Consider the following 17,746-nt stretch of genomic DNA (forward strand, 5'->3'; position numbering starts at 1 on the left):
TTTTATCTTCTCATTCAGGAAAAGTCTACGACTCATTGGTCATAATTGCTATCATACCGATTGGGCTGAGTTCTTGGCAGCTTCCTTCAGTCCGTATAGCCTCCCAGCTACCATAATTATTCCCTTGGTCCAGATGGCACAGTTTTCATGGGCCCAGTGCTCCTTAGCCTCTGCTTCCATTTGCAGCCTTTGGAAAACGCTGTCATTGCCCTCTGGGTCCCCCGCCGCCTCTGTGCTACTGCGCTGGGCCTGAAGCTGCCTCATCCTCCTGAACCTCTCTCTTAGTGTTAATCTTCGTGGACCACCCTGTCGACCCAATCTCTCTGTTCTTTCTGCGCGGCGGTACCGGCAGTGATGGTGCCTGCCACTACTGCCTTCTTCATTTGATGTTTCGGCATTTTCCACCTTTTCCTCGCTGCCTTCGCCCTCTTTGTTTGGAGAGTTGTCTCGGTCTTCATTGTTGCTCTTGTTGTCATCATTTTTATCTGATTCCACTCTTAAAGGTTCAGTGTGTCTGACTGACGTCAAAATCTTTCTTGGAACTCCATCCTCTGTGTAGTAGGGTCCACATAAATCCCCAAGGTCTCGATAGTTTGCTGGCTTTCCACAAAGACTACATGTAAGACACCTTCCAAATAGGTCTTTATTTACCGTAGGTCCCTGTAGCATGGCAGCGGTGTGTGGCACTACTTTTGCAACAGTGAAAGGATTCCTCATTCTCAGTATGCCTTTTTTTCTTCTTCTCTGAAATATTACAGCATCCTCAGGCTTGTTGACTATGGCACACCATGATGAAAAGTCTCTTGAGTTGTTAATACGTACATAGGGACAAAACGACAGTTTAGAGTTTTGATGGACAGGCCTGCGCCTGATTCTTTTAACAGAAATAATCTCAGTCCGTTGTTCTGTTACTGTTACCACAGGGCCCACCACACTGGTCTCCTGTATTTCTGTGGGGTCTTGTTCTTTTTTTCCCTTCGCTTCTTTTTCTCTTTCCTCTTTTTCGTCTTGTTCACATCCTGCCGCTCGCACTACTGCCTCTATGACCTCAATAGCATCTTTCATTCCAGGTTTTGGCCCAGGCTTTTTATAAACTTTCACTGGTTTTCCAGGAGTTTGTTCTGGTGAGGTTTTGCCTCTTTTTCTTTTGGATGGACTTGCAGATGGTTTTCTGCCTCTCCGAGGTTTTTGAATGACTTCTGAACTTGTCACCTGTGGTGCTGCTTCTGTGCTCTCTTCTGTACTGATGGGGACTGGTTCTATTGACTCTTTGGGGCTCATTTTCTCCTCTATGCTTGCCTGTAGTTCCTCAAGTTCAGGTTTTGTCTCTTCAACTGGCTCAGTTTCTTCTGAAGGAGCTTGACCTTTTCTCTTTTTCCTCCTCTGTTTTAGATGCATCTCATGGTTGTTTTTAATGGCCCTCTGCTTGGCTAACCTTGGTGTTGTTACTATTAAGCTTCCTGTTTCTAAGGCCAAGACTGACGCATCTGTGCTCTCCACCATGGCCCATCTCTTTCTCTTAGTTCTGGCAGACTTTGCGGCGCCAACAGATTCACCTTCTGAGGTTTGTTGTGTCCAGTCACTTGGAGCTCTGGCTGCCACTGGGTCCTCCGCTGAACCCAAGGCCCTCTCAGAAATAGCATCCTGCTCCATTTCCGGTTTGACATTTTCTTGTCTTGCCTTATTCTTATTTACAACCTCTGCTTCCACTCCATGTGTCACCACCTCGGGTGGTGATGCCTCTTGACTTTCTTCATGCTTTTCCTTTTCTTCTGTCAACAGCTCTTTTTGCTCCACTTCCTCGTACTGTTTTATGCGATCTTGTCCAGACTCGGTTATTTCAGTGTTATTTATGAGCATAGCTGTCTCACCTTCCTTTAGGACTTGCTCAGACAATGCCTTGGTTGTCACGTCATCAGTTAGACTGCTCTCTAGCTGAGGAACTGGGGGGTGTTTCTTAGAACTGGGAGATGTAATCTTCTGCACCATGGCCTCATATTTCTGCCCTCTACCTTTGCGTGGTGGTAAAACCTTTGTTTTCGTTGGGCATTGCGGAGGTATGAGTGGAACCTCACTGGTGATGTCTGGACCACTGATGTTGGAAGGAGCATCTTTGGTTAGAGTAGGTACCACAGCAGCTTTTTTCGGTGGCCCTCGCTTTCTTTTTGGACCTCTGACATTTTTCTCCTTGGCTGTAGGAACTGCTTCATCGGGCACAGAAGATTGAGTTGGTTTCGGTTTGGGCTTTGGACCCCTCTTTTTCTTTATGGGTGTTGCAGAAATATCTGGGCTAGGTTTTCTTTTTACTGGAAGAGGTGTCTTTTCATCTGATTTCTCAGTTATGACAGGTGGTGTAGGTGATTCAGGTGGGACTCCTGAAACATTTGTCTTTTTACCAGTATTGATGATAGGAGTTTGTTTTTGCTCTACAACTTTGAGGTCTTCTTCCTTTATTGAACCATTGCTGGATTTAATTTCTGGCAATGTATGTGCTATAATATCTTCACCTAAGATTTTTTCTTTTTCTTTCGACATTTTATCTTGTGAGGGCTTTCTTGATCTCAAGACCATATTGTTGCTCTCCTTCTCTGGTGCCTTTGCCTCATGGTGTGCTTGTTTTTCTTTCTGTATTGTTTTTGTGTCCTGACTGACTTGTGATATAGTCATTTTTAGGCTTTTTCTGCTCCTACTTTGCAATCCTGTTAAAGGTTGCACTGTTTCTTCCTGTTGCACTGCCTTTGCTTTTGAAACCGAGCCTTTGGGGCGACCCACCGGGGCTTTGACAGGTGCAGTGTCAAGGGTGGGCAAAACATCTTCAGGCTTGGGAGCAGGCTTGAGTCCAGACTTTGGACCTGGCTTTGGAGCTGACTTCAGAGGAACTGGTTTTGGTACTGGTTTTGCTATAGGTTTCGTGACAGGTTTTGATGCAGGTTTCGGTCCTGGTTTTCGCTTTGCAGGAGTCTCAATTTTCGGTAGCTCTGGTTCATTTGGCACAGGTTTTGGTGCTGGTTTAGGTCCTGGTTTGGGCCCGGGTTTAGGTCCAGGTTTTGGTCCAGGCTTCAAGCTAGGTTTGGGTCCAGGTTTTGGACCTGGTTTCGCTCCTGGTTTTTGCCCAGGTTTGGGGCTTGGTTTGGGGCCAGGTCTTGAACCTGGTTTTGGGCCTGGTTTTCTTTTCACATGAGGTTCAACTTTGGGTGGCAGATCTGGAGCATTAAATGAACGAGTGCACATTCTTGAGCGAAAGCCATCAGTTAGCATTTTAGGAGTCTGGCTCACAATAGATTCCTGATGAGCAAGGTCTGTTTGCTCTGAAAACAACACAGTTTTGCTTGGAGGCATACTTGGTTTCTTTGTTGGTGTGTGGTCTCCCTCCTCTTCCTTCATCCCCTCTCCTTCTAAGCTTAGCTCCCGTCTGATTCCCACACCTGAATGCATGATTCTCCTTCTACCCCTAGCATGCTTACGCCCAAATGCCCTTGGTTGAGCAGATGGGGCCACAGGCTCTGGCTTAGCCAATGGGGTCACGGCACTGGCACAGCTGATACCTGGTTCCATGTCCTCATCCCCTTTTTTGGGCGAGGGTGGAGTGTCAGCCCAGGAGGGCGCTGAGGGAAGTATTGACTTTCCAGGCAGCTGAGGAGAGTCTGGCTCCAGTACTTTAGCATCACTGTGGTCAATATGATCCCTGGTTTGAGCTGGAGGTGTTGTTTTGTCATTGAGAGCGGAAAACACTGGCATGGCCGACTGAGGTTGGGGGGCGGTGTCGCCAATGGCTGACTCTCTTGCAGAAGCATCTGCTGCTGTGGTTGCAGCTGCTGCATTCGGATGAGCAGGTGCTCCAGCAAACTCATTGTCAGCATGGACCTCGGGACCCTGACAGTCTGTCCTGCTACTAAGTTCTCCAGAAGATTTCTGTGGCCCACTTGTATTATTCATGTGTTCCTCAGTTGATGAGTGGCTGAGTTCATCCCCCTCATCCAGATCCTCCCTAGCTTCTGAAGATGACGGTGGAGAAAGAGATTGTTCTTGTTTCTGTATTTCTTCTTTTTCCTCTTCATTAGGCTCATCATCTCCTCCCTCCTCTTCTCCTCCTTCATCCTCTTCCACTTCGTCATTCCCCTGATCACTGCTCTCTCTTTTATTAGTGTTGCTGTCTTCCAAACCCTCAACTTGGGGGGTTGGAGAGGTGTCCTCTGAACTGTCCTCTTTCTCTGTGGAATACTGATCATGTTCGATGTCACCCCTTGTAATAAAAGGCAATGTTTTAGCTGAGCTCTCAGATGCAGTGGGAGACTCTGATTTAAATGCCTCTGATTTCATCTCTTGGCCAAAATTGTCTTTGTGGCTGGAATCAGAAAGAGCCGCCGGGGACTGCTCCACTAAATCTCCTACATCAGGATCATATTTATCCTGGTCCCCTTGGAAAGCTGTCTCCTCATAACAATAGTTTTTTTCACTCATCTCTATGTTTACTTTACTGAAAACAACTGGGGTTTTGTCTTCATCTGACCATTTTTCTATGTCTTCTGCAGATTTAGTTGTGTCTAAATCCGTCTCATGATCAGGAGTTTGTTGTGTTGTCACTTCCTCTTTATCAGTTGGTTTCTCTGTCCAGGCTGATTCCTCAAAATTCTCTTTGACAGGCTCATTGATATGCTGTATGTCTGCGGGAGAGTCTCTTTCTTGTTTCATAGGACTGGGTATTGTAATACTTGTTGGTGACCTCTCATCACCAATGCTCTTCACTGGAGTACTCATGCCATCTCCTCCCTGTCCTGACTGACATCTACTCGGTTCTGGTGTAAGGTTGTGCAGACCGGAGTCACCAGACCTGGTAGACATGTCATCTGGAGATGCCATGGAGCATGAAGAAGCTGTGTCCAGGCTCAGTTGTGTGTTGTTCAGGGCCTGGGCTGGACTTCTGCCTTGGCCAAAGTAGTAGTAGCCCCTGTCTAGTGGTTCATCGCTGCTACTGGAGTAGCCCCCCTCGTGAAGTTCCATGGGCAACTGCTGGTGTTGTGGAGTAGAGTAAGGGTCCTGTATGGGGCCTGCTGGAACATTGCCACTCCCCTCTGTATATGGAGGACTTTTGTATTCTTCGCCCTTTTTCGATGATGCTCCACTTCCGGCACTGCTGTTGCTCCCACCGCTGTTGCGCTTACTCCCTTTCTTATTCGCAACCAGGGCTTCTGAGAGTAGCAGTTGCTGGACATTATTGGAGATATTCTCCACCTGAGAGGTGAGGGCATTTAAACTCCACAAGCTAGGGTTTGATAATAGCTTTTCTGAGAAGCGTTCTTTCATAGTGGGGACCTGCTGTGTAGTAGTGTAGCTGTGGGAGACTGCATGTGATACACTGGGTGAAGGGTGTGAGCGAGGGGGCATCAACATAGTGTTGGTGTTGGCTTGTTCCTGCATGCCAGTTGAAGAGGATGAGGAAGAGGAAGCTGCCCCAGGGGTCATAGGTGGTTGGCCATACTGGAAGGACTCTGGATTTGTCATAAGTGGCGAAGGGGTGGAACTGTATGACGGGGAGCGCCCCACAGAGCGTGCTGGGGAGTGGCTTGAGGATGGACTGCAAGTTTGATAATACTGTTCTGGTGATCTCACAGGCAGATCTGAGAGACAGTAGTTTTGTTGAGGTTGGCTGTAGTGTTGGTATTTAGAGTGAGGTTCCTGGGGGTTGGTCATACCCTGTAAAGGAGGCTGCGGCTCATAGCCTCGAGAAGAAGGCTGCTGGTAGCCATAACTGTTTGGGGTTGACCTGTAACCTGCCTGTTTCAGACTGCTGTGGCTGCTCATCTGTCTGCCATACTGGGAATTTGGTGGTATGTTGTAACCTTTATAACAATGAGGCATCGGGCTGCACTTTTCCATATATGGTGCTGGAGAGGGAGAGTGCTGCGGGTAGTGCAGATGACTCTGGGGGTACATAAGAGGTGAGGGTGCAGGGTTGGGATGGGACTGGTGGTGGGGACTAGTATAGGCAGGGGTTGAGGGCTGGTGGCATTGAGTTTGGGAGTGCCCCAGCATGTTGTGGTCAATGTACTGTGAAGAACTTGGCGCAGGGGTACCAGTAGCCTCCAACCGTCCCACTATGTCCTGGTCATACTGTGCTAATTGAGCTGGGTCCTCCCACTTCTGCTGAAGGTGACCTTCACTCACATACTGGGCAGAGTAATTACCCGGGCCCATGTGGTTATTGTAACCCCCAGGACCCTGCAGGTGCTGAGTGGGGTTTGGTGGTGGCACTTTGTTCCCTCTGAAGGATTTTTTTGTCTGTGAGGATGCTGGGCCCCCATTTCCACCTCCAGTTCCTCCAGTATTGCCAGGGTAACCAGGATAAGTTTGCTGGCTGTAACAGTCCTTGGGTCCTCCTCCAATTCCTGGTCCTCCAGCTGGGGGCATGCTTGTAGGATTTGCCAGGGAATGGGCTTCATAACTTGACCTAGGGTGCCCAGGGCCTGGGCCCGGATGTGGACCTGGACCTGGGTGCGGGTGCTGGGGGTGGGGATGATGAGGGTGTTGTCGATACGTCTCCAGGCGGGATAATTCATGGGGCTCCTGCTGGTAGCAGGGTTGGTTGCTGTGGTAACCACCGCTGCGCTCACGGAAGGACTGCATAACTCTCTCCGTCTGTAGCCAGAGCAGGGAGGGGGAGGTGAGGTGAGACAGGAAAGGGGGAAGGGGGGTTGGGGGTTCTGGAGTCAAGGAGATAGGGGGGAAATGAGAAGGAGAAAAACAAGAAATTGTGAAGATTAGCTATAGATATTCAATGCATAATTGCATTTTAATATGTTATATGACATCTCATTTGTAATTGGTAGTAAATGCAAAGTTCCTGGTTTCTTTCAGAACATCTGAAGATGACATTTGTTACAATAACATGAACACATGAACCCCGCTCTACCCAACAAATATTACCAATCCAATTATTGAACAATAACTACATTTCACATTGCTCACAGTATGAACAGCTGTGACGATTCTCACATATTTGAAGAAACGTGTGTTAAAGAGCTCCACAGTTCTGCAAGCTTCAGCATCTCTTTCAGACTATAGAGCTGGAAGGATGCGTGCATTATGCAGTCACTGGTGTGTGGGTTCCTAAATTATCTATTTATTTACCAAGTAAATAAATGATGCGGCGTGTGGGTGAATCTGTGGGGTTCCGTGAGCAGGCCAAGCAAATTTTCACAGACTGCAGTGACATGTGACAAACATATATGTTGGGTCAGAATGCTGACTGTGAGTAAGAACTCACTTACATAACTCTTATGTTTACTTAGTATTTTTCAATTGATTTGTTCAGAAATCTGTCGGAGTTTGACATCAGACATGATCCCCAGACTTTTTCTCTTTCAAATATTACAATTTATTATGTAAGGCAAGCTTTTCTGACTTTCATAATGAATTCATTTGAGGGGTATTTTTCTTCTCTTTTCTTCATCTTACTTGCAGATGCAAACTCCAATTTCCTCCAAGGGGATGCAGGAAGTGTTGCAGTGTGTGTTGACGCAAACCAGTCGGAGTGTCACAAAGTGTTTGTGTTTGTTGTGCAGTGTTTATCTGTTGCTGCATGTGAGTTCATGTGGCTGGAATGTTTCGCCTCCCTGTGCATATGTGCATTTGCAAAATGTGTGTATTTTTACACATCCATCCAAAAGAGAAAGGAAGAAAGGAAGGGTGGAGAGTGTACTACGATAAAAGGAAAAGAGTCACCTGGAGACAGAGCTTTGAGCCTGTGTGTGAATGTGTGTGTGCTTGTGCGGTGTGTGTCATCGAGTTTCAGCACAATATCCCGGCATTCAACCCGCCCCGGGGACAGTGGTGCATCCCACCAGATGCACAGTAGCATTATTCATCTCTGAAACTCACAGTGTGATGGTGTGCAGATACTGTGTGTGTGTGTGTGTGAGATGAGGAAAAGCAGTGTGTGAATATTTCGTGCATTCATTCTTGTGTGTGCGTGCTGAGTGTGAGTTAGTGAGTGTAGACATCCCAGTGCTACACTCAGTAGGTCGACTGCTTTTGGCAGCCCCTTCAAAATACACACAAACACACAACAAATACTGACAAGTCCAATACACACACACCTATAGATTCCCCTGGAGATTCTCCGTCCTCCCTCCTACCCTCCTATCTCCCCTGCCAGCAGCCTACTACTGCTTCACCTGGGGTGATGTGTGCCTGTGTTTGGAGGATTCTTGTTTACACAATGACCTAAATAGGATGCTTGTGGGGGACAAAGGGTGGGATTCTCTCAAACCAAGTTAACCGAGCACACCACAGAAGACGGACTGAGGCACACATTACTTACAGGGTCCACGAAGGAGCCACATGTCTATCTTTACATTTGTGTCCTCTCCTGGTTCGAAGCAAATTTGAACTGTTTGTGTGCTTTTCATTAGCTCACAAACCAGATGATCGTCTTCCCTATCAATTTACATCACTTCTCCTTGAGCCTTCTCTCTTTCACCCAAACACACCTATGTGTGTGCTGCTGGTATTAACATTCCAATCACGTCCCCTCTCTACCTCCGTGCTGCACCTCCTCCTTTCACTTATCTTCCTCTGAAGACGCCTGGCATTGTGGAGTGGGCTGCCCGCTGTATTTGTGGATGCGGACTACGTCACTTGCTTCAGCAGGGGTCAGAGAGGAGAGGAGACAAAAGTATACATGCTGAGATCATCGAATCTTCCCTGTTGATCCGTCTATCTGTCTCTCAGTCTGTTTATTAGGGAGTGCTCGCATTGATTTTACAAGAGAATGAAGGAAGGAAAGACAAACACCCACATTTCTCAATGTCCATCTTTCGCTTGTCAATGCGTGCATTTTCCCCATTTTCTTCCAAATGTTTGGAAATTGAAAGACGGAAAATGTGCCTTCTCGCCCTCTCTAAATACAACCATCCATTCATAATCTCTCCCCATTCCTCTTTCACTTTCTTTTCCTCTTCCTAAATCTTTTACTTTTGGCCTGATTAGTGATGAGCAACAATAGGGGATAGACAACAAAGCACAGTAATTCCTATAGGAGGAGAAAAAGAAAGCAAGCCATTTTAGGTGGGCAGATTGTGGGTGGGGGATACAAGAGCTGTGGAGGAGTGATAGAATGATAAGTTAGAAGAGGAGGAGGATAAAAAGAAGGGGGGAACAGAGGACAGAGGAGTATGGATGATTTACTGAGTGGGCTTTACAACCGGGACTCCTGGGAAATATAAGCTGGAGCAAACACCACACATACAAATACATGCACTTTAACCACGCAGGGATGGATACATGCAAAACTGTCGATTGTGCACAAACTCGCGATGCAGGCAGATGCATAATTAACCCAAAAGCTTCTGCTTTACGGCCGAGGATGAGCTGCTAGACGAGTGATTGATTACCATGGGCACTTCCCACCTCTTATCAAGGCGGTGTCCTTCGTAGCCATCTGTGTCGTAACTGTACGTCTGAAAACCCGAAGTGACACCACGTCTGATTGTTTATATGTTTCTTTCAATGTGTGCGTTCGAACAAAAGAGGAGGGGCTTAGGATCTGATGAGCTCAAGCATTAGGACGCCCTCAATTAAAAAACTAATCAGGACACAGGAGCAGAAGGAAAAGAGAGTGAGGAGGAGAGAGAAGGGTGACAGAGGAGAGGAGGGTGAATCTGATTGTTCCGCTGGATGGTTCATAATACGCAGAGCTGTGGCTGGTTACAGTTTCCCCCTTCATTCTTTTTTTATCCTCTCTCCCTCTCTTTCATCGCATCATCTTCAGAGGCAGCTTGAGATGGGATTTATCTGCTTTCTCTGCACGCACACACAGACACACACACCCACACACACACACACACACACACACACACACACACACACACGGAGAGAGAGACAGGCAGCTCTCTCGTTCCATCGGCTCTGGCTCTGGCACACACGCAGAACCACTCACACACACCAGGCACACATAAATGGAAGCACACAGAGTGGAGGGATGGAGCGTCTCCCTGTGTGTTTACCTCCCCAGTCATCCTGGTTAATTATGCATGCAGAGGCAGTTTGCTGGGGAGGTGGAGCGGCTTGGGAGGAAACTGCACGCATGCACGGACGCACACACGCACGCACGCACGCACGCACACACACACACACACGTTCACTAAAAAGTCACACCTCTACATTGCCACCATCACCGGAATCATATTAACGCGACCCAGCCACACACACACATACACACACACGCCGCTCACCTCACACTCCAAAATAACCCAAACATGCCATCCTGTCCCCCACCTCCCCGCCACCGCACACGCAAACACACTCATGTCTAACACGTCTGCCATTCACACCCTGCTTAACACAGCACGCTCCGGAATAACACAGCAACCCGCCCTGCCGCCGCTCCCAATCAGCGTGCTGCAATCCCATTTCTAATTACGCACACTTCAACGCAGAGCAGAGAGTTTTCAGATGCCTCCAATGATCACTCTCCCTCCCCTGATTTCCTGTCTGCATCCCTGCCTCTCTGTGGTTGCCGTGCCCTTTTACTTGATAACCTCAGGTTCAGCACACTGGGCAGGCACACAGCTCCCCCCCCGTCTCTCTCCTCCTCTGCAGTTTCTGGCCAGACTGTGTGGGTGGGTTTCTACCCAAGGGAGAGGCTTAGGAGATGGAGGAAGCCAATATCTGCTCTGACATTTGTCAGTGTCCTGTTGTCATGACACACAGCTGGAGGTCACGGGGGGTCATCGGCAGCCAGCCGCACAGAATACGGCAAAAAACATAGAGGGGGAGGAGACTCAGGGTTAGGACGTGCTACAAATAAACTTGATCAGAGGGGTGATGATGAGGAAATAGTGCGTGAGTAAGCAATAAAATATTCAATAAATCTTGAAAATGATTGAGATATGTCATTTGGTTGTAAGAAACAGACACACCTCTCTCTGTTCTCTCTGTCAACTCCAGCTGTATGATGGTTTTACTCCCTCTGTGGAAGCAGGCGCAGTATTAAGGCTGAAATAGCTCAAAAGCATCTAAAAGTCAGGAAAATGAGCCAAGCGCGAGTTGATCTGGGAGACCATTTTGGTTCTGTCAGGGAAGCCGGCGAATGTGAGGTCTATGTTTGAGTGAGCGCACGTTGATTCGCCGCTTCGCGCGCGTGTGAGATGCTGTCTCGTCTCTGGGGTTTGGGATGACTCATCAGCATTCACAGACATGGCTGTCTATTCCATCACAGATGAAGATGACACTCTCGACATTAATGTCTGCACGTGCGCGCAAAATTGGGAACACACAGCAGCACACGCTATACAGATAGGACTCACAGCATAAACCTGCAAGCACAGCAGAGGAGACACACATGCACATGCACACACACTTTTTCACAAGATTCTGGGGAAGGAAATTACTATGCTTGCTGTGTTAGGATCCAAGAATCTTTTTTTACTCTTCATTAAAAATGGCCCTAATCTAACCTGGGTGTAGGAGCCATGTACTGTATGCTTATTATTGGCAAGTGATTTATTTAGATATTGTTTGTTGCATTATTTGGACACTTGGTGGCGATAAGGAGACACAGGTTGTGTTGTAGAGGTCATAGGTGACAGGAAATGGAAAGCACAGCAGGGCAGACAGTTCTTGCCAGACAAGTGATTTGGACAAAGATACAACTCACTCAAGGAAAACCCTGGTATGTCCATGTTTTTGCTTGCTTCAAATGAACCATCAACTAAAAAAAAATATCTTTACACTGGGTTTGAATGTTAAACCTGTCTTTACCCACAAATGTATTGATTTTGACTGTAAGAGCCCGCTTGTTGTCCCTTTAAAATAACGATAAGTCTGTAATGTTAGTGTGCAAACAGATCTGGGTCCTCACTCCAGTAATGAATACCCTTCCACACAAATATGCACACACACGGACACTGACATACTGCTGCAGCTTCAGCATGAAAGAATAAATAAAGGTCAGAGAGACAGAGGCGAGAGAAGGCCAGGCAGATGTGTCTGTGTGAGAGAGGAAAATGCATCAACCAATTCTCTTATCCGCCAAGAGCTTTTGGTTAAAAATTCCTATTTGATTCTTAGAGGAAGAAGCAGAGGTGGTGTTACTGTGCTATATTGTAAAATGACATTTGCTCTTTGCCTCTGGGTGGGAAAGAGTGAGAGTCAATCTATTATGGGCTTTGGAGAGGCCCAATGAATATCTATTTCTTTCTCTTGCTCTTCTTAAACTTTAGTGATTGATGTCTAATAACCTTTGAGAAAACCACAACTTCAACGTCAGACATGCTGCGCTGTAAAATAGACAACAACAACAACAACAACAGCAAAACTAGGGTCTATGATTACAATAGCAACCAAAGGGAAATCAAAACCTTGAGTTTTCATATGGCACAAACACATCCTTCAGCGTAAACCGTGTGTGTGTTAAGAATTAGTTTGATTGTGAATCATTGTGTTAAGAGGCAAAGAGAAGACACAGAACATGCAACACATTATCATTTGTATCCTGGGAGCATGCTGTAAAGAAGAAGCCCGACACATAGCCAGCTATAAATACATGCAAGAACTCCAAAATTAATCGGAGTTGATGAAAGTTACAAAAGCATATTCACTTCAACACAAATGAAAAGGGAGCTTTTTGTTTTCAGCTGTACAAATCAACAGACTGTCCGCTCATCTGAAAAACAAGCTGTGACTTTGGTCTGCTGCATCTACATATAGCACTTCACAGGCGTTTGAGGGCAAAACACAGACCCAGTTCTATTTCACAATGAATGGGCAGGAGATGACCGCGTGGGCTGTGAAAGGACACATCCTGCAAACCTATTTCTTTGAATATCTTATTCTCTTTTTTTTCCCGCTGTAGCCTTGACCCACAATCACTTGGCCCTCCCTTGTTCTGCCCCTCTGCAGGGCTCTCCTTTATCTCTTTTTCCATCTATCCTTTCTTTCTGTCTCTCCCTCAGTCTTTCAGCGCGGTCACCTCCAGTGGGCAGCTGCCGAGCGTTGCCCTTTGAAGGACTAAACCTGGCTTTGTTGACATGGTAACGGAGTGATGAGACGGGTGGGGATGGAGGCCGACAGAGGGATGAGCAAGAGAGACTGACAAGCACACGCACACGCAATCAAGCACATACACATCATATTGCTGGGCCATGCTTTTCAATTTTGTTGGCAAAGGTTGCTGTGGATACTTGGGCATGTGGCAACAATCAGAAAAAAAGCAAGCTGATTGCTCATTACAGGCTGTGTGTCTTCTCACTTGTGTGTGTGTGAGAGAGTCAGTGTCTGCATATCGGACTGCAACTTGTGCTTGCTGATGTGTTCCCGCACACGCAAGAAATTAGCATGCGCATAGTTTGAGAGAGCAGGCCTGATCAGGGCTTTTTTTGATCAAGCTTGACGACCTGCAACACCTCCGCACTGTGTGCCTGTCTGTGTGTGAGTGTGAGAACACTGCTGGACTCTGGGTAACCTTCCTAGGTGCAGATGGAGAGAGACATACCAGCCACAGAAGAAGAAGAAGAACAAAGAGAATGAGGCGCAGTGTGGATTCATGTTCCCGTACGCAGATAACGTCATCCCTGCCCGTTTCCCTTTTCTTTTTTTTTTCTTGATTTGCTTTCCACAGGTTTCCTTTTGCACACACACAAACACATGCACACAAACACACACACACACACACACACACACACACACACACTAGGGAGTTGGGGTCCTGTAAAGTGGGCCGCAGAGCTACTTTGTATTCTATCAGAATCCTCCAGCTTTGGGAGACTGTGAGGCAGAAGAAAGGAATGATGCAGGCGAAAGATAGGACGCAAAAAGAAGACAAAAGCAGAGCAATCACTACCGAGTGTACGTGGTAAGTCCTCGTTTACACTCCAGCCTCGAATCCAGTTCTGCTTATTTTTGAAAAGAGACCCAGTTATGTAGTGCGCTTGTTTTCCTGCAACAAGTGCGCGGCGTTTATATGTATAAAAACTGATGTAAGATGGCTCATATCCTGCCAGTGACCTATTTTGGTTTGGTCCAGCAAAAAAAAAAAAAAAAAAAAAAAAAATCCATCTTAACACACGCACACACACATACACACACATCCTGTAATGGAGAGCAGTGCACCGCTGAAGCAGAGGGGGCCGATTTGGAGCAGGTCTGGTGTGACATCCTTGCTGTGGCTCATGGTGCGTTCCACTCCCATGGATTCGGTCCCTTCACTCATTTGCACATGCACACGCTCACACATGTGCAAAAGTACACAGATGCACTCACACATGAACTTGGACTTGCAAACACACACACACACACACACACGCGCGCGCGCGCACACACACATGCACACACAGATTTGCACCTGCTCCCTCTTTGTGCCACTTCGGCTCATCTAATTGATGATGCTGTGTCACTCCTGCTGTCTCGCGTACAAACACACACACACACACACACACACACACACACACACACACACACACACACACACACACTTCTCTCTGTTCTCCTTCCCCACATGTCCTCTAAGTTGTGCCCTGTCCTTCTCTGTCCTCTATCTTTTCCACCCATTCCTTGCCCTGTAGCCACAGTGCAGCTGCCGGCATGGCAGAGCTGAGTTTGCCTTTAGGTGATTTGTCGGATTATTCATGTGTGTGACCTTGTCTTGGGCATGTTAATCTGTGGCGTGTTCAAAGTCGAAGCTCAAACGAGGCTAGAATTTGTGGTGGTGATCAACAAGCTCATATGCTGAAGCTTTGTCTGTGTCTTTGAATAAGAAGGACTGTTTTTGTGCACAATTGCCATTATTTTATGCTCAGTATATGCTCAACATTCAGGGGGTGATATTTCAGAGTTTATGCATTCACTTGTTCCTTCTTGTAAATCTTAGAGGAGGCAAGCAGCAAAGTATTTAACTGTACTTGGACTTGTCAGGTGTCTACACTTTGCATGGGCATTTACGTTTGTGATAAATTTTTACTTTTACACCGTACAATTGAACTCCAACATCTGAGCTTTGTGCTCTTTCCTGGCTCGTCACTTCAGTCGGATTTTCAAAATGTATTCTCGTAAAAGTAAGGCGTTTTTCTATTATATAATGAATATAAAATGTTACTTAATACTGCGAAAGATGAAAAAGCTAAAACTGACCTCAGTTAGTCAGTCACTATGGTTACGTTAGATGGGCCGTGCGTGTCGCTCAGTCTGTTGAGTCACTCACATGAAATCAGTTCAGATCACACAAGTGAGAAGGAGGAGAATGTGTGATTATCTGGAATATGTCTGAATCCTTTTGGTTCTGGATAGAAATAGATCTATGATGATGAGACTCAACGAATTAGTTACTCATAGTCGTAGTCGGTGTGTAAGTTATATAGCTGTCAACTGAATTGAATAAGGTCAAAGTTCAATAAGCTCCTCCTTCATTAATGCCGATGCTGAAACTAATGTGAGTGAAGATGGACACGGCAGCTCTACGGTTCTCCAGCTGTCGAGGCTTATGGTTCACTTCTGGCTTGCGATTTGGTAAAAGTTCCTGTCTGGGTTGGCGTTGAGGTTGCATAACCACGGCAAAAAGGTGTTACGGGGTTCAACCAAGTTCCCAGACACTTTGGAAAAGTAGGCCAGCTGAAATTGCACATTTTAAACATCTATATCTTCCGTGAGCAGCGTGCGAGGGTAATTTCTCCAAAACGAAATTTACTGCCGCAGTTTCAGACAATATAGTGTCGACACATCACAAGTTAGACTGCAATAATCAACCTGCTTATATACTGTAGCTATATTTGTCTCATGTCTCCCCCTCCACCACTAGAATATAAAATTGAAGCACTTGTTTCAGCGGTTGAAGGTGTGTGTGTGTGTGTGTGCTTGGGTTGCCGTGATTGTGCATTTGTCTTCATCTGACAGTTCATCAAATAGTTTGATTATATAGCTTTCATTCCACTGGTAACCTAGCTTTTATTGCCCATGTCTGTATTTGTGCCGTCTCATATTCAGCAGGAAGGCATCCTCAATGGCCGTTTGCCGCTCCGCTCCTCTTCTCTTCCCTCCTCTCCTCTCATTTCCTTCTCTCCCCTATTCACTAGTCTGCTGTTACCTGAGAGCCGGACTGGGGAATACTTTGCTTCAGCTGCAGACGCAGATGGGCCGGCTCTAAAAGCAGGCTAGCCACTGATACAGCAGCGGCAGATAAGTGAAATGAGAGGAGGATGCGAAAGGGAGAGCGGGGAGAGGAGTTCGATCCACCTTGGCACGACAAGAGCAGAATAGGAAGGAAGAGGAGAACCGACGGCATGAAAGAGACGAGGCGCTGAAGGGCAAATATAAAGAGGAGGAAACTGAAAATGAAGAGAGATCGGGAAGAAATGGGAGCCCAGCTGAGGGATAGGGGAACTAGGAAAGAGAAGTGGCGGGAATGGGGAGATGAAAAATTGATTTGAGTGAAGGAGAGGACAAAAAAAGATAGAGGTAGCAAAGGGGGGGTAAGTTGCGAAATTTGAAGGAGGGTGTAGAGGAGACGAGAGGCGATGAAGGGCAAAAGTGAGCGAGTGGCGCTGCGAGATCAAAGGAGATAGGAGGAGGAAAAAAAAACAGGAGGCATGATCCAGATTGAGAAGGGAGGATGTGGAAGGAAGAGAGAAAGAGAGCAGGTTGAAGACTGTTAGATTGAGGGCACCGAGACAGAGGAAAGGAAGAGTGGGAGTAAGAAGGAGAGGAAGATTGAAGCGGGAAGATCAAGGCAGATGTGTGTGTGTGTGTGTGTGTGTGTGGGGGGGGGGGGGGGGGGGGGGGGGGGTTGGGCGTAGTGACGAGGGGAATGGAGAGATGCAGGGAGGAGAGGAGAAACGGAGATCGTTATCGCAGGGCCGTGCTGCCTATTGATTTGCGTTAGTGTCTTGAGCCGGTGGAATAACAGCGGCGCTGCGATGCAGGCTCTCTCGTCATTAGCAAATCCGGCTCTCCAGACACCAGAATGCGGCGCGGCGCACACATGTGCGTCCATGTTAGTGTGTGACCATATGGCACGTTTGATGTCCGCATGATTAAGACCAAGAACAGTGAGGAACAAAGTAGAAGGACAGATGATGAAGTTTTAGCACTTTGCGAGAGCGGGAGAGATGAAAACAGATTGCAGGAAGGGGGGAACAGACTGAGCGAGAGACCAGCAGACTGTGGCAGATGCAATGATGAGGGAGAGGGGTGATCAAGACACAGTATTCCAGGTGATATGCCTCACACTACAGGTGACACATCTATCGGTCATTTCTCACAGACAGATGAGGGGAGACAAAGTTAGCTCCGTGCCTCCTCTTCCTCCTCCTTCCCTGGCCCTTCTGCATTTGCTGCAGTGTGATGGTGGAGGTGATGTGTGTGTGTGTGTGTGTGTGTGTGTGTGTGTGTGTGTGTGCCAGTGTGTCTCACCAGGGACCAGGGAAGTGTGAATATGGCTGTGGAACTCTGCCAACCGAGCTTGGGAGTGAGGGGTGGGGGGAAAGAAGGAGAAGAAGGGAGAAACGGAGAGGAAGAGGCGATGAAGAGGAGAGGGGGAATACTCCATCCTTTGTTCTTCCTTGATGAAAGGAGGAATTGGATCCTCTACTCCCACTCTCGCTTTCTCTCCTGGTGATGAGCCTTGATGTGTTAGGGTGAGCGAACGAACAGGAGGGACACACACGCGCGCGCGCGCACACACGCACGCACACACACACACACACACACACACACAGCTGCCTTATTCCACTCAAGTAAGACCCAAATGACTCCTCGC

The 17,746-nt window shown here is 47.2% G+C and overlaps 1 protein-coding gene across 3 annotated transcripts in view; it reads right to left on the bottom strand.

The window, feature by feature from the left end:
• rai1 (retinoic acid induced 1) overlaps positions 1-17,746 on the bottom strand; it is a 55,407-nt gene that overhangs the window by 4,883 nt on the left and 32,778 nt on the right. For all 3 annotated transcript variants that reach the window (XM_030088688.1, XM_030088687.1, XM_030088685.1), the window contains one exon: positions 58-6,701. In XM_030088688.1, coding sequence (XP_029944548.1) covers positions 58-6,624 — 6,567 coding nt within the window. In that variant the 5' untranslated portion in view covers positions 6,625-6,701. Of the gene's footprint in view, positions 1-57; positions 6,702-17,746 lie in introns of those variants that run through there.

This window comes from Salarias fasciatus, chromosome 4, assembly GCF_902148845.1.
Source record: "Salarias fasciatus chromosome 4, fSalaFa1.1, whole genome shotgun sequence".
In the NCBI taxonomy this organism is placed as follows: Eukaryota; Metazoa; Chordata; class Actinopteri; order Blenniiformes; family Blenniidae; genus Salarias; species Salarias fasciatus.